We start from the raw sequence: 20,097 nt of genomic DNA on the forward strand, positions 1-20,097 counted from the left end.
GCTGAAATGACTCTTGCTGTTTCTCAGACTCTTTTCTTTCAGAACAGCCTCCACATTAATTTCTTCACAAATGCTTTTGGCTGTTATCTGGGCCTCAGAGAATCCAGTTTCCCGGTATGTAGTGAGGGAGGTCTTTGCATTTGAGATTAAATTTACTGGTGCGGCAGGGTAGCCCAGTGGTTAGAGCATTGGACTAGTAACCGAAAGGTTGCAAGTTCAAATCCCAGAGGTGACAAGGTACAAAAAAATCTGTCGTTCTGCCCCTGAACAGGCAGTTAACCCACTGTTCCTAGGCTGTCATTGAAAATAAGAATTTGTTCTTAACTAGTCAAATAAACTGCGATATCCAACTGCATTGAGGGGGATTGGAGGAGCTTGTTCATCTTGTTTGTCATTGTCAGTATCTCACAACACAGCAATCAAGAAGAGGTAGGACCCAACTTCCTCTGCAAGTGCTTGTGCCTCCACTTTGGCTTCTAGGAATGCCTCCTGAACCTCAGAAGCCTTATTGCATGAACACTTTGGAACCTACTCTCCCATCTTGTCACTGTCAGACTTCACGGTTATGTTCACGTGTTTCTTCAAAACACTCCATCTTTGTGTGTGAAGAGCTTTTGCACATGCCCAAAAAACCCAACTGCATCTTTTGAAGATTTGGCAGCATCTGCAATGACAAGGTTTAGAGTATGGGATGAATATGGCAGTCTGGCTTGTACTCCTTGGTGCTTGCCCTTCATGTTGGCCCCATTATCATAAGCTTGCCCTCTGCAATCTTCAAATGGAATCTTCAGCTCTTTCAGCTTACCTAAGATGGCGGTGGACAGATTCAAGCCTGTTGTAGCCTCAACATTCACAAAGCCAAGGAAGTGCTCCTTGATCTCTGGCTTTTCCTTTTAAAGCCACTCTTCTCAGAATAATGGACATTTGCTCCTGGTGACTAATGTCAGGTATACAGTCCAAGATAATGGAGAAGTACTTGGAGTCTCTTACTTGAGTCACTATTGCTTCCAGAATCTTGTCACTCACAATCTGTATCAGCTCATTCTGTGTGCGCTTCCCAAGGTAATGAGCATGTCTCTCCATCTTTAATTTTGCTGAGATGATTTTCCATAACGTGGTCAAATTTTGCCAGTAATTCAACCTCGTTTAGGAAGTTTCCATTATCTGGTTGGAACAGCTTGTTTGAACCCCTGATTGCTAGGTTTCTTTCAGCCAGAGACTGGGATACTTATTAAATGTGTAAGGACATCCTGCCATCTCTTTCTTTCAGCCTCAAAATTGTCATCTGTATCTGGTCAAGAGTCTGTCCCCGACTTAGGTGCCAATCAAGTTCTCTCTACTTAATCATATTGTTGTGTTCAGCACTACCCTCATGATGTTTCAGAATGGTGTTGATATTTGACCAGTCATTCACACCTTCCTTTATTATTTTGTAGTCTTCTGTAGAAAAGAGCTTACAGCAAAAACAATACAGTGTTGTTTTTGATTGAGTTTGAAAGCCAGCTCCTGGTAATCTTCTGTAATAAGCCTGAATGGAAACCTCTTCTAGACTTGTCTTTAGGTTAAGAAAAATCCAGTCCAGGTTAGAATGGACCTCTGCCCACTAACTCAGTCCTCATAAAGTCTGTGAAAACTGGGGGCCAATCTGGGTCATTTGGTGGAGCAGCAACTGTTCTATTATGGTCTGAGCTGCTTGTATCTGATGCTGGCTGTACACCTCTGGTTGTGCTAGTACTGGCTGAGGCTGCCTGTACTTTACCTGGGTCTGTGTTAGTACTTGCTGAAGCTGCCAGTACTGGGTCTGTGCTAGTACTTGCTGAAGCTGCCAGTACTGGGTCTGTGCTAGTACTGGCTGAGGCTGCATGTGGATCAACTGAGTCTGTGCTTGTACTGGCTGATGATCCAGCATCTCCCTCTACTGACAAACTTAAGCATAGCACCTGTAAATTATAGATAACAAAACTATTATTAATTTTATCAGCTGCATCAGACCCATTCAAACTGGCTCCCCCAGATTTCCTTTTATACATTCTCAAATATAAAATAGTGTTTATACTATGGCGTGGCTGAATAATTTATGGTTATTATTTACTGAGAGATGTGCATCCATATTTCCCAGTATGCCCAGCTAATCAACGTTTTAAATTCAATATATAAATCAATAGTCAATGTCAATCCATTGCTTTCCATCTTGCATTAGTCCAGAGTTGTAACTAAACCTTGACTGAGAGACTAGATAATCATTGTCTTGTTTTAAAATGTGCGCCTATGAGGGGTGCCATCACACCCATATATTTTCTGGACTGGTCCCCAAAGAGGTTGCTGCTGGAAAGCGAGAGGATCATTTCGTGCACAGCCATATGAACGCATGTTCACATGCGACGCGGATTTCTTTTCCCAGCTGCAGTTTATAATCATCGTTGCCCGTTTGCGTTTATCCAACGTAATAAATTGTTGTATTTCACTCTCACTTTTGTCAGGCACAAAGTCATATAACACAGCCCTGGAAGTGGCTGGCAAGCAAGACACAGACAGACCAATAGATGCACTGCCCAGCTAGGTTAGCTAGACAGACAGACTAGAGAGATGCACTGCAAGCTGGTCAAATATCAACTTAATGTTAGTTATTTGCTGACATCAAACTTGGAGAGGAGAGAACACAAGTTTACCTGATTTCTGTTCCTGCAATTCACCCTCATGGTGTTTTTTTCTTCTTCTCTTTTTGTGACCAGAGGAATAGTTCCGCTTCCTCCTCTTATTCAAGTTGTAAACATTGACACCCACTTTGACACGAGGGGGATGCCGGGCCCTTGCCTAGGGCCCTGCAAATTACGCAAGTTGCGTAGTGAGCGTATAGGGCGGCCCGGCTCTGGGTTTAATTTTATTTTGGCCAGTGAAATGAGGCTACTCAGGCAAGGGGGAAAAAACTAGCCCCGTTGGAAAATAGAAATGGACTGTTTGAAAATTTGAAGATAAAGAAATGTAATGTTTTTGGTGTACCCCAGTTTGGGAATACCTGCCTTACACTATTCTATGGACTTTATCCTAACCTTCTTTAACTTCTTGACTTTGTCTAACACCTTCTAAGGGTTGTGTTCATGTAAAAAATAAAAAAATAAAAAAAAAATAGTGTTTCTTATTGAACAAGGCCAGGTAGTCCCTGCCGGTTTTGGGTGTGTTTTCTTCTGTTGATGCCTAATCAACATGGCCCAGCCATCCTACCCTACTCTACCGCTTTCCTGACAGCATCATTCATTCAAACATGATCCCCTATGTGCTTCTCTGTCTGAAATGTTATGTGTTTCTGGAGAAGTTAACCCTAGATGCTGATCTTGGGTCAGTTTAGCATTTTCCCCACTAATGGTTCAGGTTAGGATTGGGGAAGGGGAAGCAGATCCGAGATCTGTACCTAGAGAGAAATTCACTTTAGTGCTACTGTTCATGCTGTTCTTTAACTTTGATGAAGGACCACACTGTACAAGTCTTCTGTGGTGAATTGTAGCATTGCTGTGGTACAAGGACAAATCCCAAACATTAATATTTGAAGGCATGTAGGCACACACACACACGTAGATATTGTACACACGGATGCACACAGCTCCCACCGACCACCACTAGTTACTATTACTTCCTGAACAAGCTAACTATGGAAGAGGAAAAGCTTGACACTTTATTCAGACGGTGAGGAAATTAGGTGGTGAGACTGTCAAGTGGGAGAAACAGTGGGAAGGGTGGATGCAGGGATTGAACCCTGGCCTCTGGTGGGGAATTGTATATGTGACATGTACTGGGGTGTGTTACCACTACATGTCTCTGCACGTGGAAGGGGAAAGGTAATATTCAGTCACCATTGGTCACTATCCTCTTAGTTGGAGCTAGAGGCCTTCACGAGTCCAAAAAGTTGTTCCCATTCTGAAATGGACCTGGGGATTTCCCATCTTGACCCGATATGCATCAATATATTAAAAAACATAGAGCTCCATTGGAACGGACTAAAGGTCAACCGATTAATCGGCATGGTCGATTAATTAGGGCCGATTTCAAGTTTTCATAATCGGTATTTTTGAACGCCGCTTATGGCTGATTACATTGCACTCCACAAGGAGACTGCGTGGCAGGCTTGACTACCTGTTACGCGAGTGCAGCAAGGAGCCAAGATAAGTTACTAGCTAGCATTATCTTATAAAAAACAATAAATCTTAACATAATCACTAGTTAAATACACATGTTTGATGATATTACTTGTTTAACAAGCTTGTCCTGCAAATAATCAATGCGGTGCCTGTTAATTTATCATCGAATCACAGTCTACTTCGCCAAACGAGTGATGATTTAACAAGCGCATTCGTGAAAAAAGCACTGTCGTTGCACCAATGTACCTAACCATAAATATCAAAGCCTTTCTTAAAATCAATACACAAGTATATATTTTTAAACCTGCATATTTAGTTCAAGTAAATTAATGTTAGCAGGCAATATTAACTAGGGAAATTGTGACACTTCTCTTGCGGTCTGTGCAAGCAGAGTCAGGGTATATGCAACAGTTTGGGCCGCCTGGCTCGTTGCAAACGGTGTGAAGACCATTTCTTCCTAACAAAGACCGTAATTAATTTGCCAGAATATTACTTAATTATGACATAACATTGAAGGTTGTGCAATGTAACAGCAGTATTTAGACATATGGATGCCACCCGTTCGATAAAATATGTAACGGTTCCGTATTTCACTGACAGAATAAGCGTTTTGTTTTCGAAATGATAGTTTCCGGATTTGACCATATTAATGACCTAAGGCTCGTATGTTTGAGTGTTAATCATAATATCATTAAGTCTATTATTTGATCGAGCAGTCTGACTGAGTGGTGGTAGGCAGCAGCAGGCTTGTAAGCATTCATTTCAAACAGCACTTTCCTGCGTTTTCCAGCAGCTCTTCGTAACGCTTGAAGCACAGCTCTGTTCATGACTTCAAGCCTATCAACTCCCGAGATTAGGCTGGCAATAATAAAATGCCTATAAGAACATCCAATAGTCAAAGGTATATGAAATACAAATGGTATAGAGAGAAATAGTCCTAATAATAACTACAACCTAAAACTTCTTAACTGGGAATATTGAAGACTCATGTTAAAAGGAACCACCAGCTTTCATATGTTCTGAGTAAGGATCTTAAACGTTAGCTTTTTTTACATGGCACATATTGCACTTTTACTTTCTTTTCCAACGCTCCAAATTGAATGTTTCATTATTTTGAGACTACATAGATTTTGATTTATTCATTATAAGTTAAAATAGGTGTTCATTCAGTATTGTTGTAATTGTCATTATTACAAATATATATAACGGCCAATTAATCGTATCGGCTTTTGTGGTCCTCCAATAATCCGTATCAGCGTTGAAAAATCATAAATGGGCGACCTCTAGAACGGACCCGAGGACAACTAGACCCATTTCCGTATAGACCTGGTCGGATCCAGATCGAGTCCGATCCGAGTGAGAGAAGCAGCAAACAAGTCCATTTTTAAGCTACTTTATTAACCGTAGCCGATAAAGCATGAGGGAGAGGAGGTATAGGGAGTCGATGCTCTAACAGGGGCTGTGCTGTGTGTGTAGGCTTACTGTAAGTGTGAGTGAGTGACACGGTGCAGGGCGGAAGGAGGGAGGGAGAGGCGGTCACCAACAATACCAACTCTTGCTATAGTTAACTAATAGCTGCCATAGATGGGTTATTTATCATCCAATATGATTACGTAGTACCGGTCTTGACTGCATCAAACTGGGAGAAGCTAGTTATGCTAGCTAGCTAGGCTAATTGAAGTCGCATGCACTTTCTCATCTTACAGTTACAAACAACAACTCCATTCAGAATAGAAAGTAGCAGCCTACCTTTTGGCTTTTGGTCGTTGTAGCCTATATCCTTCTACTTGAACTTTTAATTCCATCTTCCATTGGTTTAGATATCTCCCAACTTTTGCCACACAATGCCTGTAGCCTATTGCTGCTTTGATGACTTGATTGGCCAACAACAAGCTACATGCACCACTCTCGTGAAAAGCAAGAGCAGCAGCATAAATCATAATGTCTCTCTCTACTGCAGCAGTCGCATTCAGATCTGTATGGTTTAAATGACCAACCCCGAGAACCGTGAAAATCATATGAGATTCGACGTAGACCCTTGACATTATTTACAATTCTGGATCCGGACCCGCTCTGGTCTCGGATTGGGTCTTGGGTATTCGAGTACAGGTGGATCTGTGAAGACCTTTATTTGGAGCACACACTCATATCTTCAGCCTCTCCAGCCTGAGTTATGACACAACGAACATAATCAACATATATGATCAACTGATTAGCAACCGACCAATGTTTTATTATTGTTATTATTATTGTTATTGGACATCATTATTGAACAGCTACGACATCATCAAGCACTATCAATGTGTGACACAGTATATATATATATCATACACACACACAGTTGAAGTCGGAAGTTAACATACAGTCGGAAGTTAAAAGTTTTGAGAATGACACATATTCATTTTCACAAAGTCTGCTGCCTCAGTTTGTATGATGGTAATTTGCATATACTCCAGAATGTTATGAAGAGTGATCAGATGAATTGCAATTAATTGCAAAGTCCCTCTTTGCCACGCAAATGAACTGAATCCCCCCAAAAAACATTTCCACTGCATTTCAGCCCTGCCACACAAGGACCAGCTGACACCATGTCAGTGATTCTCTCGTTAACACACGTGTGAGTGTTGACAAGGCTGGAGATCACGCTGTCATGCTGATTGAGTTCGAATAACAGACTGGAAGCTTCAAAAGGAGGGTGGTGCTTGGAATCATTGTTCTTCCTCTGTCAATCATGGTTACCTGCAAGGAAACACATGCCGTCATCATTGCTTTGCACAAAAAGGGCTTCACAGGCAAGGATATTGCTGCCAGTAAGGTTGCACCTAAATCGACCATTTATTGGATCATCAAGAACTTCAAGGAGAGCAGTTCAATTGTTGTGAAGAAGGCTTCAGGGTGCCCTTCAAGGACCGTCTCCTAAAGTTGATTCAGCTGCGGGATCGGGGCACCACCAGTACAGAGCTTGCTCAGGAATGGCAGCAGCAGCAGAGTGCATCTGCACGCACAGTGAGGCAAAGAATTTTGGAGGATGGCCTGGTGTCAAGAAGGGCAGCAATGAAGCCACTTCTCTCCAGGAAAAACATCAGGGACAGAGTGATATTCTGCAAAAGGTACAGGGATTGAACTGCTGAGGACTGGGGTAAAGTCATTTTCTCTGAATCCCCTTTCCGATTGTTTGGGGCATCCGGAAAAAGCTTGTCCGGAGAGACAAGGTGAGCGCTACCATCATTCCTGTGTCATGCCAACAGTAAAGCATCCTGAGACCATTAATGTATGAGGTTGCTTCTCAGCCAAGGGAGTGGGCTCACTCACAATTTTGCCTAAGAACACAGCCATGAATAAAGAATGGTACCAACACATCCTCCGAGAGCAATTTTCCCAACCATCCAGAAACAGTTTAGTGAACAATGCCTTTTCCAGCATGATGGAGCACCTTGCCATAAAGGTAGAAGTGATAACTAAGTGGCTCGGGGAACAGAACATTGATATTTTGGGTCCATGGCCAGGAAACTCCCCAGACCTTAATCCCATTGAGAACTTGTGGTCAATCCTCAAGAGGTGAGTAGACAAACAAAAACCTACACATTCTGACAAACTCCAAGCATTGATTATGGAGGAATGTGTTGCCATCAGTCAGAATGTGGCCCAGAAGTTAATTGACAGCATGCCAGGGCAGATTGCAAAGCTCTTGAAAGAAGAGTCAACACTGCAAATATTGACTCTTTGCATCAACTTCATGTAATTGTCAATAAAAGCATTTGACACTCAAATGCTTGTAATTATACTTCAGTCTTCCATCTGACAAAAATATCTAAAGACACTGATGCAGCAAACTTTGTGGAAATTAATATTTGTCATTCTCAAAACTTTTGGCCACGACTGTACATCTTAGCCAAATACATTTAAAGTTTTTTTCACAATTCCTGACATTTAATCCTAGTAAACATTCCCTGTCTTAGGTCAGTTAGGATCACCACTTTTTTTTAAGAATGTGAAATGTCAGAATAATACTAGAGAATGATTTATTTCAGCTTTTTTTCTTTCATCACATTCCCAGTGGGTCAGAAGTTGACACACTCAATTAGTATTTGGTAGCATTGCCTTTAAATTGTTGAACATGGGTCAAACGTGACAGGTAGCCTTCCACAAGCTTCCCACAATAAGTTGGGTGTGCGTTTTGGCCCATTCCTCTTGACAGAGCTGGTGTAACTGAGTCAGGTTTGTCGGCCTCCTTGCTCGCACACGCTTTTTCAGTTCTGCCCACATATTTTCTATAGGATTGAGGTCAGGGCTTTGTGATGGCCACTCCAATACCTTGACTTTGTTGTCCTTACGCCATTTTGCCACAACTTTGGAAGTCTGCTTGGGGTCTGGTTGGAAGACCCATTTGCGACCAAGCTTTAACTTCCTGATTGATGTCTTGAGATGTTGCTTCACCATATTCACATAATTTTCCTACCTCATGAGGCCATTTATTTTGAAGTGCACCAGTCCCTCCTGCAGCAAAGCACCCCCACAACATGATGCTGCCACCCCCGTGCTTCACGGTTGGGATGGTGTTCTTCGGCTTGCAAGCATTCCCCTTTTCCTCCATACATAATATGATATTATTATGATCATGATATTTCCCATGATGTCAAGCAAAGAGGCACTGAGTTTGAAGGTTGGCCTTGAAATACATCCACAGGTACACCTCCAATTGACTCAGGCTAATTGACATCATTTATCAGATGTGTGTTTTTAGAACTGTGGAATGTAAAGAACACCTCCTATAGTTCATGCCAATGGCCTCCCATCAAGAAACCACACCTCGCAGTTCTACTCAGGCACTTGATTAATTTTGATTTCATCCCGATGAGCAAAGATAAATAATTTGATGCATAATCCAAAGGATGTTGATGGTCGGTTGTTTCATGTGTAATATGGATGGTTAATTTGTAATGTCATTATTATTATTACGCAATTGAAGGCAGCTAGTTGTAAGCTGCTGTTATGAGAGGCCTTCATACAGATGGGGCGGCAGGGTAGCCTAGTGGTTAGAGTGTTGGACTAGTAACCAAAAGGTTGCAAGTTCAAATCCCTGAGCTGACAAGGTACAAATCTGTTGTTCTGCCCCTGAACAGGCAGTTAACCCACTGTTCCTAGGCCGTCATTGAAAATAAGAATTTGTTCTTAACTGACTTGCCTAGTAAAATAAAGGTAAAGAAAAAAAAAAAAAAGATGTAGGATGCAATATATTCCCTGTATAGTGCAATACTTTTGAGCAGCCCTAATGGTTCCTGGCCAAAAGTAGTACACTATAGGGAATAGTGTTCCATTTGGGATGCAGATTTAGTCTTCAAGTCTACTATAATATGGACAAGATACCTTCCTGTCTAACTTTTGAGGGTAATCTTTTTTTCCCCAGTTATATGTAGCCCATTGTTGCCCTCTTCTGGCGTATATATGTATTGACTTTTATATTAACTGTTACTTACTTTTCAAATGTTTTTGTTAACAGTAAGACTGACTGTGAGTGGGATACTTCTGTACAGGGTTGGAGTAACTGATTACATGTAATCTGATTTACAAAAAACCTACCTGTTACCAGCTAACATATTGTAATCAGATTACAGATACTTTTGAAAAACTAGATTACTTCTTGGATTAATAAAAAATCCAGAAAGGATGTTTGAGAAAGAAAAAAAAACATATGACACCTTTCTGTTTTTTCAACGACATTCAACTCAGCATGGAAAAAGGCGCAAGTTTGAGTTTGTTCCTGTGCGAGTCTGACCAACACTCAGAGACCACTATGATAACACAACAGATGCTTTTAATGAATCATTTTTGTCTTCTAATTACTTTTAAAGGGAAAGTAATCCAAAAGTAATCGTATTACGTTACTCAGTTTGTATTATCCAAGAGTGACTTTACTGATCTATCCAACCCTGCTTGTGTTTAAGGTGTGAAAGCTTTTCTCTGTGTATTTTTGTTGCCCTAGCACTAACACATCTCATCTTTCTCTCTTTTTTTTGTCTCCTTCTCCACCTTGATGTTCGACTCTTGTTTGTGAGCACAGAAAAGCCAGAGCTGGTACAATGTAAGTTTCTAACTCTTCTCCTACCTCTCCTTGGTGAGCTGTATGTAACTGTGGGTGATGTGTTGCACGTTCTGATGGCACAGTGGGTTGGAGCAAGGTGCTTGCAGTTGTGGGTTTGATTCTCACATGGGCCTCATACAGTATAAGGGAGGGTGTGTGTGTGTGTGTGTGTGTGTGTGTGTGTGTGTGTGTGTGTTTGTTTGTTTGAAGTTGCTCGGGAGAAAAGCAACTGTTAAAAATACCATTATAACCATATTATATATTTCAGTGATATGGGTAGGACTGGTGTTCATGTTATCAGACTGTGTTGCACTTTGTCATTTGACTGTTGGCTGTTGCAAGGTTTAGGTCTACCAGAGTTTATACATGTTGGGCTATCATGCTGTACCTAAGCAGCATTTGAAGCCCGATATTGGCTGAGCATGGGAACAGTTCAAGTTTTTAACAACGTTGATTTGCAACCGAACATCACAACCCTAAACCGACATGAAGCAGAAGGTGTGAAGTACGTTTCCCATTTTAAAATCCCATTTCTGAGGAGGGCCATCTCATGGTGAATGATTTTAGGAAGTGCTGTATGGACACCGTTGCTTCCTCTCCATATATCATTTTAAAAGAGAGCACATGGGGAAACCGATAGAGCCAACAGTTGCTATGCAGATTTGAAAAGTCCTGCCTGTGAAGTACTTCCCTTACAAATAGTATGTCAACACATTCCTGGTAATGATGGCATTCATATGAAATTATGAATGAACTTTTTATCCAAAGAAATTATTGAAAATTAGAGGCTAATTTAATATGGCATCAAATGAATCATGAAATTGTCTTCAGTTGTGATTTGCATTGCTCCATGGTGAATAGTGAATAAACATTTAACAATGCAGTTGCCTGGTGTGATTTTTTTCCCATGGGAAATGGAGAGATCTCAGAGACAAATGGCATTCAGTATGAGAATGTTGTTCAGTCACGTCGTATGTGGGTGGGTGTGCATTTGCAAACCTTCGTGTCTGCATATATGCTTGTGTGCGTGCGGTCCGTAAGTGTAAGTGTGTGTGTGTTGACTTTTGTGTTTGTGCGCACACACAAGTGCATACAAAGGGCTTTTGTTGTATTTGGTTGCCTCTTGACTATAACCAGGGCCTGTGTTCCCTGACTATAACCAGGGCCTGTGTTCCCTGACTATAACCAGGGCCTGTGTTCCCTGACTATAACCAGGGCCTGTGTTCCCTGACTATAACCAGGGCCTGTGTTCCCTGACTATAACCAGGGCCTGTGTTCCCTGACTATAACCAGGGCCTGTGTTCCCTGACTGTAACCAGGGCCTGTGTTCCCTGACTGTAACCAGGGCCTGTGTTCCCTGACTGTAACCAGGGCCTGTGTTCCCTGACTGTAACTAAGCAGTAGCTGACAATAGGCTAATCTCCCACCTCCCTCTGATAAACCAAGCTGACAAAAGGCCGATCTCTGTTTTAACCAAGAGGACAAAAGGCCGATCTCTGTTTTAACCAAGAGGGCAAAAGGCCGATCTCTGTTTTAACCAAGAGGGCAAAAGGCCGATCTCTGTTTTAACCAAGAGGGCAAAAGGCCGATCTCTGTTTTAACCAAGAGGGCAAAAGGCCGATCTCTGTTTTAACCAAGAGGGCAAAAGGCCGATCTCTGTTTTAACCAAGAGGGCAAAAGGCCGATCTCTGTTTTAACCAAGAGGGCAAAAGGCCGATCTCTGTTTTAACCAAGAGGGCAAAAGGCCGATCTCTGTTTTAACCTAGTGGACAAGAGGCCGATCTCTGATTTAACCAAGTGGACAAGAGGCCGATCTCTGATTTAACCTAGTGGACAAGAGGCCGATCTCTGATTTAACCAAGTGGACAAGAGGCCGATCTCTGATTTAACCAAGTGGACTTTTGATCTGTGGACCAGCGCTGCGTCCCAAATGGCACCTAATTCCCTTTTTGCTGTTTCTAGTTTATGTCAAAAGACTGCAGTATATTATATGAACATGACTGTGTATTTTAATTCTCATGTACTCACTCTAGTGGTATAGCCCGTGTTCATTAGGCACCAATAATATTCCTTTTATCTGACTATGGATTAGTCCAATAGGAAATGCTTGTTTCTGTTTTCAGTTGTGTTACATTGTGCCAGATTTAGTTATTGGTGGTGCAGATAGTGTGATGTGCTTCCTGTTTCTGAATATCAACAGGAAGTGTGAATGAGGGACATTGTTTTTAGGTGTCCATGGAACACATATGGTAGCCTACATTTGTACCGAACATTTGGTTCTGTCAGTCATGTTTAGATTTAGGCTACCCTTTGGTGGTAAAGTAAGACTAGATTTACACTCACCTAGCATTATCCTTAGCAAAACTGATGCTTGAGTGAAGTTACAGATTCTGGCATACACCGAAATCTCCGCGCAGAGCCCTCCGTGTGGTGTGCAGTGAAGTCACAAAGCAGGACCTCAAAGAGCCGCTATGGAGTGCCCCTATAGTGGAGTCTAAGTCCAGCTGAACCAAACTCCAGGGATTGAGGACAGTATGACGGGATGCCTAACTAGATACAGATGAGGTGTTTCTGAACCGAACAGTTTGGCCTGTAAAACAAAACCACCATATGACTGAGCAGATGAGAAGCAGTTTTAGGTCTAGTTTCTTTATTAGGATCCCTGTTAGCTGTTCCAGAAGATGTTCAGCTGCTCTTCCTGGGTCCACAACGTCTTGTGTTTACTGTTTACAGGCTATGTGGATAGTCTTCATTATGACCATGAGGTCATAAAAAAACAGACTTATCCAGACAGCCAGAGAAAGGAAAGGAAAGAAATAGGGTAAAAGAGAAAGGGTTAAACTAGGAAGGTGCAGTTTCACTGCATGGTAGTCCTAATAGTTAGTCAATAGACAGGCAGCCATAGTCGACTGTAGCCTGTCTATCATACGGTTGTTCACACACCTTAGAACCTGTTGTTCCAGGGGCACAGTGGGAAAACCAAATATTTCTATGCTCTGCAATGGATCTGGACTTCAACCGATCTATCATTGGCAGTCTTAAGACCAGGAAAAGGTTAGAGGATATGAGTCACACTGGTATAAAGGCTGTAATCCAACACACAAGAGTCATGTTCAGTAGTGAGAGAACATTTTAAAATGGAATGAAATGTGGAGGTACTACTTAAACTTGTCCAATAAGACACACTCATTTTTGTTTTCTGTTGCAAATGTTTTGCTCCAGTGTGTCTTAATGAATTCATCCCTGGTTCCTTTGGGTAATGTCAGAGAGAGACTGCGAAGTCTCAGACAGAGGATGGTGTGGGAGAGCCAGGATGGGATGCAGGAGTTGGGTTGGGACGGCAGTGTAGTGGTGTGAATCACCTTTCTGGTATGAGAGTAAGGGCCTCCCACGCCCATAACCCAAATCAGCCTCGTGAGAGGGTCTTTGGAGTTCATTCACCCCATCACCTGAGCTAGAGGGGGAGACAGCGAGATCTGGCTTGGGCCTTGTCCTTGGCCATGCTTCAATGTTTACACCATATGACACACACGCACACAATTTTCTGTTCGCTGCTCTCTCTCTGCATACAAAACCTCTGAATTAATTTTTGCCTCCCATACATTTCCTGGAATATAAATGTATTTATTTATTTGCATTTTTACAGGATGAAAGCTCTTGATGTACCATCGTGTTTTCAAGTGTCGTTTAAAAATAATAATACTTAGTAACAGTAATAATACGGCAACTACTAATAATAAAATAAAAACTTTTTTTTTTAAACATAAATTAACAGCATAAAAATGTTTTGTCCAGCTACTAATTTGTATTTAATTTGTGATCCCCATTAGTTCCTGCCAAAGCAGATGCTCTTCCTGGGGTCCAAACGCACCAAAGCACCCACATTACATATAAAACAACATATAAAACAGGGAACTATGTGTTCTGAATGAACAAAAGGTAAAACAGTACATCCATATAACATCCCTACACCACCACATATCCACAACACAACATGTTTAATGCCACCATACAACAATACCACCATGTGTCTGTACCTTTTTGTGTGTCTCTCTTCAGTCCCCGCTGTTCCATAAGGTGTATTTTTACCTCATTTTTAAATCTGATTCTACTGCTTGCATCAGTTACCTGATGTGGAATAGAGTTCCATGTAGTCATGGTTCCATGTAGTACTGTGTGCCTCCCATAGTCTGTTCTGGACTTGGACTGTGAAGAGACATGTCTCTGGTGGCATGTCTTGTGGGGTATGCATGAGTGTCCGAGCTGTGTGCCAGTAGTTTAAACAGACATGTCGGTACATTCAGCTTGTCAACACCTCCTACAAAAACAAGTAATGATGAAGTCCATCTCTCTTCCACTTTGAGCCATGAGAGATTGATCTGCATGCCATTGTTAGGTCTCTGTGTACTTTTAAGGGCCAGCCGTGCTGCCCTGTTCTGATCCAAATGCAATTTTCCCAAGTCCCTCTTTGTGGCACCTGACCACATGACTGAACAGTAGTCTAGGTGCGACAAAACTAGAGCCTGTAGGACCTGCCTTGTTGATAGTGTTGTTAAGAATGCAGAGCAGCGCTTTATTACGGACAGACTTCTCCCCCTTTTAGCTACTGTTGTATCAATATGTTTTGACCATGACAGTTTACGATCCAGGGTTACTCTAAGCAGTTTAGTCACCTCAATTTCCACATTATTCATTACGAGACGTAGTTGAGGTTTAGGGTTTAGTGAATGATTTGCCCAAATACAATGCATTTAATTTTGGAAATATTTAGGCCTAGCTTATTCCTTGTTACCCATTCCCGAAACTAACTGCAGCTCTTTGTTAAGTGTTAGTGTTATGTCATCTGCATACATACACACTGGCCTTACTCAAAGGCTGCATGTTGTTAGTAAAGATTTGAAATAGGCCTCCAGCTAATAAACTACTGTTACAACTACTAATACAAATAAGTACCTATAAAATATACATACTGTACATATTTTCAAATATCTTCACATGGTGATGGTTCTATTAGTTCTTAACATTTGAAAAAGGGCTTTCTTAAATTCACTGGGATTTTAATGCCATGATTTCTATAGGTTAATGATTCTAGTCATTTGGGTCTTTGTATCTGAAACATCTTACTCCAACCTCATGATGTACTCTTGGAATTTCTAATTACTGCTGTTGTTGAATGGACTAGTGTGAGTCTTGTAAAGTTAGGTGTTCCTTAATATATACAGTTGATACTAGAGGTCGACCGATTAGGATATTTCAACCATGATACCGATTATTGGAGGACCAAAAAAGCCGATACCGATTAATCGTCCGATTTGTATTTATTTATTTGTAATAATGACAATTACAACAATACTGAATGAACACTTATTTTAACTTAATATAATACATCAACATCAATTTAGCCTCAAGTAAATAATGAAACGTTCAATTCGGTTTAAATAATATAAAAACAAAGTGCTGGAGAAGAAAGTAAAAGTGCAATATGTGCTATGTAAGAAAGCTAACGTTTCAGTTCCTTGCTCAGAACATGAGAACATATGAAAGCTGGTGGTTCCTTTTAACATGGGTCTTCAATATTCCCAGGTAAGAAGTTTTAGGTTGTAGTTATTATAGGAGTCATAGGACTATTTCCCTCTATACCATTTGTATTTCATTAACCTTTGACTATTGGATGTTCTTATAGGCACTTTATTATTGCCAGTGTAACAGTATAGCTTCCGTCCCTCTCTTCTCTCCCCCCTGGGCTCGAACCAGCAACACAACGACAATGAGCGCACGCTAACTAGCTAGCCATTTCACTTCGGTTACACCAGCCTCATCTCGGGAGTTGATAGGCTTGAAGTCATAAACAGCGCAATGCTTGACGAAGAGCTGCTGTCAAAACGCACAAAAGTGTTGTTTGAATTAATGTTTACGTGCTTGCTTCTGCCTACCACCATTCAGTCAGATACTTAGATACTTGTATGCTCAGTCAGATTATATGCAACGCAGGACACGCTAGATAATATCTAGTAATATCATCAATCATGTGTAGTTAACTAGTGATTATGATTGATTGTTTTTTTAAGATAAGTTTAATGCTAGCTAGCAACTTACCTTAGCTTACTGCATTCGCGTAACAGGCAGTCTCCTTGTGGAGTGCAACGAGAGAGAGGCAGGTCGTTATTGCGTCGGACTCGTTTACTGTACGGTTGCAAGATTGGATCCCCCGGGCTGACAAGGTGAAAATCTGTCGTTCTGCCCTTGAACAAGGCATTTAACCCACCGTTCCTAGGCCGTCATTGAAAATAAGAATGTGTTCTTAACTGACTTGCCAAGTTAAATAAAAGTATAAAAAATAAAAATCGGCAAATCGGCGCCCAAAATTACCGATTTCCGATTGTTATGAAAACTTGAAATCGGCCCTAATTAATCGGCCATTCCGATTAATCGGTCGACCTCTAGTTGATACATTTCAAAATAGATTGGTACCAATGCAGTTGTCTTCTGTTTGGGAGGGACAGCCCATTGAGTGATTCTGACAGTGTGCAATGATGTCTTATAAAGGCATCCAAGAATCAATCTGCAAAGATTGTTATGAATGACAAAGTAAGGTCTTGGTTGTGTTTTAATAGATGACGTCACCATAGTCTAGGATAGGAAGCAGTAGTTGGGTTACTAAACTACTACTACTTCACAGCGGGTATCATAAGAAAAGCCTTTGTGGTTCAAGTCAGGACTTCCGGATGGACACACACAACACACCCGTGGATACATGACATGTGCATACAGAACAAGGGTCTTCATAGAGAACCATAGAGGTCGACTGTTCAAAGGGCTTTTCAGGCTGAGAGATGTTTTTTGGAGGTGTTTTATAGCCTTAAAAACATACAAGCAGGTACACCTTCTGCTGCACTCAAGTGCACGCTCGGCCCTCCCATTTCCCCTCCCTCTCTCTCTCTGCCACTCTCTCCTTCCTTTTTCACTCTCAATGCTCCTCCAACACCACTTTCCTCAAGAATAGGGGAGGGAGGGAGAGATTTCAACAGTAGGACTAGAGTCCTGGTAGGAGCACACGGCTCTGTTGTGGTTCGCCTGGTCAGTAGTGTGCAGTGGTCCTTTTTGGTCAGTCACATATGTTGATTGATGAGCAATCGTCTCTTCACTGGACAAGCTAAAGCATCCCGGACTGGTCAAGCGGATTGTTCTGTTTTCTGCTCTCCCTGAGGACAAAGACTGTGTGTGTCCATTTTAGAGAGAGAGAGAGAGAGAGCCATTGGACTTTGAGACTGCTTGAGCTGGGCTTATATATATGGTTTTTGTTAGTGCAGAAAGAGGGCCTTTTTTTCTCCATGTGGATTGTGTGTTTTGATATAGATATATATTGCTTTGAGAAATCATTTGAGGAGACCATGCCATTCTGCAGCACCTTTGGAGGTATCACTATCTGAAATGACTTTGGGGATGACTGCAGTGCCTCAACTCTAGGCTTCTCGATCCTTGATGTATAAGTGGGATTGTTTTATAAGAAGATTGTTTTAAACCAACTTTTTCTGTCAATTACAGACTGCAAAGCATCTTTTCTGTACTCTTTAACTGACTGGAGGCTTTTTCTGTGTCCCAGGTCTTAACCTTGTCTTAACCCTGTTTAAACCTGGTTCTGACTTGGTCGTAACCCATTCTTAAGCCGGACCAACCAGTGCACTTGGCCCAAAAGTCCTATTAAGACTTACAAGGGGATCAACTATTTTTCAAAAACAGGAGGGAGGGAGGGAGGGGACATTTCCACTCCAGAAGAAGGGGGCTCCTGCTGTCCTGAGTGTAAATCAATATTTCCTAACGCCCTCCACCCAGTTTCTCAGTTTACTTTGGGGACACATGCCTAACTGTACTCTATGGAGTACTCTCTCTGAGTTCTGTAGTTCTATATTTTGGGGTCCTGTAGCTAAACAGTTTAGAGTTAGGAAACGTTCACATTCCTTCATTTTTAGTAATGTGAAATATGCTCTTATTAATTCTGTATTGTTAAGTTCTAGTCAGCTCTTAAGCTCGGCCAGTTACCTGTAGTGGTGAGAGATATTATTCCAGGTGTCTCTGTCTCCCCAGCCTCTTTGGGAGGGTTCAGAGAAGTTCTCTGTTCCACCCAGGGGAGGGAGGGAGAGAGACTGGGAGAGAGAGAGAGGGAGGGAGGAGCTGATGACAAATGACCAGTCCCCTGAGGGCTGAGTTTACTGCAGGTCAACTGCAGCTTAGGCACTGTGTGTAAGAGGAGCCAGGGCTAGACAACGTTTGACTCGTAGAGGAATTCCATTCCTTCATCGACAAAGGGGGAATACCAGACCAACACCAGACCACCCGCCAGGTTGAAAGACCCTGCTCACACCTTCCACCTGAGGAAAGAAAGAAAGAAAGAAAGAAAGAAGGAGAGAAAGAAATAAAGAAAGAAAGAAAGCGAGAGTGAGGGGACGGGTGGGAGCCAAAAGAAAACGGACACCCAGGCCATGGACATTGCAGTCAGCATGGACACTGAGACAGACCAGGTGTCTCTGTCTGAAGATGCCCTGGCCCACTGGGAGACCTGGGACTGGGAGTCAGAGAGGGTGCCAGCTGTAAGTCACCCTCTCTGGAGCTGGGGTGGAGACAGGTGTGGGGGGATGAGTGGGTGAGGGTTACAGTTTTAAATCCCAAGTTGATAATCGGTTTCTAAAGTAGTATGTGATATTGTTGTGCTGTGCTGCAAAGTGACTTGTGGTGAACTTGTGGTCGCGGTCATTGTCTTGCACATTTTTGGGGGTTGATACAGGACTAGGGGTAAGGGTAGGCTGGACAGCGAGTGGAGTGGCTCTAGAAGATGCGCTTAGGCGCACTGATTTGGGGCGGCAGGTAGCCTAGTGGTTAGAGCGTTGGGCCAGTAACCGAAAGGTCGCTAGATTGAATCACCGATTCAATATATCTCACTGTTCTTAGGCCGTCATTGTAAATAAGAATTTGTTCTTAACTGACTTTCCTGGTTTATTTAAAGGTTACATTTTAAAAAAAAAATTATAATAATAATAATAAATAGGGTAGACAGTAGTGGAAAAATACCTAATTGTCATACTTGAGTAAAAGTAAAGATGCCTTCATAAATTACTGAAGTAAAAGTGAAAAGTCACCCAGTATAATACTACTTGAGTAAAAGTATTTGGTTTTAAATCTACTTTAGTATCAAAGGTAAATGTAATTGCTAAAATATACTTAAGTATCAAAAGTAAAAGTATAAGTCATTTCAAATTCCGTATATTAAACAAACCAAAATATAAATAGTAAAGTACAGATACCCCCCCAAAATTACTTAAGTAGTACTTTAAAGTAGTTTTACTTAAGTACTTTACTTCACTGCCTATAGAGATGTAATAGAGAGCTCATCTATCTGTAAAGGCCTCTTCTGTGACAGCATGGCCAGCGGCATTGAGACCAGTGCCAGTCTCCATTTTAAAGTAGTGGTACCCTCTATCCAACTCTATGGCTAGACCTGATGACCAGCACATTAACACTGCAACTCAAGCTTTAGTTCTAGGCCATAGGCTCTTCCGTTGCTGTGCACTGGGCTGGTTAGAATGACCCAAGGCAATGTTAGTGTCCAGTCTAACACCATCACCACCACACTGATAGCTCATTGGCTGCATTCCCTCCCTTTTCAGGATAAACAATGCAGTGTTTGTGTGGAGAGACAGGCGGACTGGCTGTGGTCTGCAACTGCCGATAAGAGAACTCTCTCTTTATCTGGCCCTCTACAAGGAAATGTGTTTATCTGAATGTGAGGGAGAGAAAGACAGGACGAACTCCAGCTGAAGTATTATTAGCATCAGCGTGGATCATTTAGCATATTTTAAAGTGTTCCTGTTTGTGATAGGAGCTTTT

General features: G+C 41.8%; 1 protein-coding gene across 3 annotated transcripts in view; it reads left to right on the forward strand.

The window, feature by feature from the left end:
• gramd1ba (GRAM domain containing 1Ba) overlaps positions 1-20,097 on the forward strand; it is a 115,714-nt gene that overhangs the window by 62,496 nt on the left and 33,121 nt on the right. For 2 of the 3 annotated variants that reach the window (XM_042309178.1, XM_042309179.1), the window contains one exon: positions 10,195-10,215. In XM_042309178.1, the coding sequence (XP_042165112.1) occupies positions 10,195-10,215 (21 nt within the window). Of the gene's footprint in view, positions 1-10,194; positions 10,216-17,987; positions 18,804-20,097 lie in introns of those variants that run through there. The other variant, XM_042309180.1, reaches the window with a different exon arrangement.

The sequence above is a fragment of the Oncorhynchus tshawytscha genome, linkage group LG30, assembly GCF_018296145.1.
Source record: "Oncorhynchus tshawytscha isolate Ot180627B linkage group LG30, Otsh_v2.0, whole genome shotgun sequence".
Taxonomy (NCBI): Eukaryota; Metazoa; Chordata; class Actinopteri; order Salmoniformes; family Salmonidae; genus Oncorhynchus; species Oncorhynchus tshawytscha.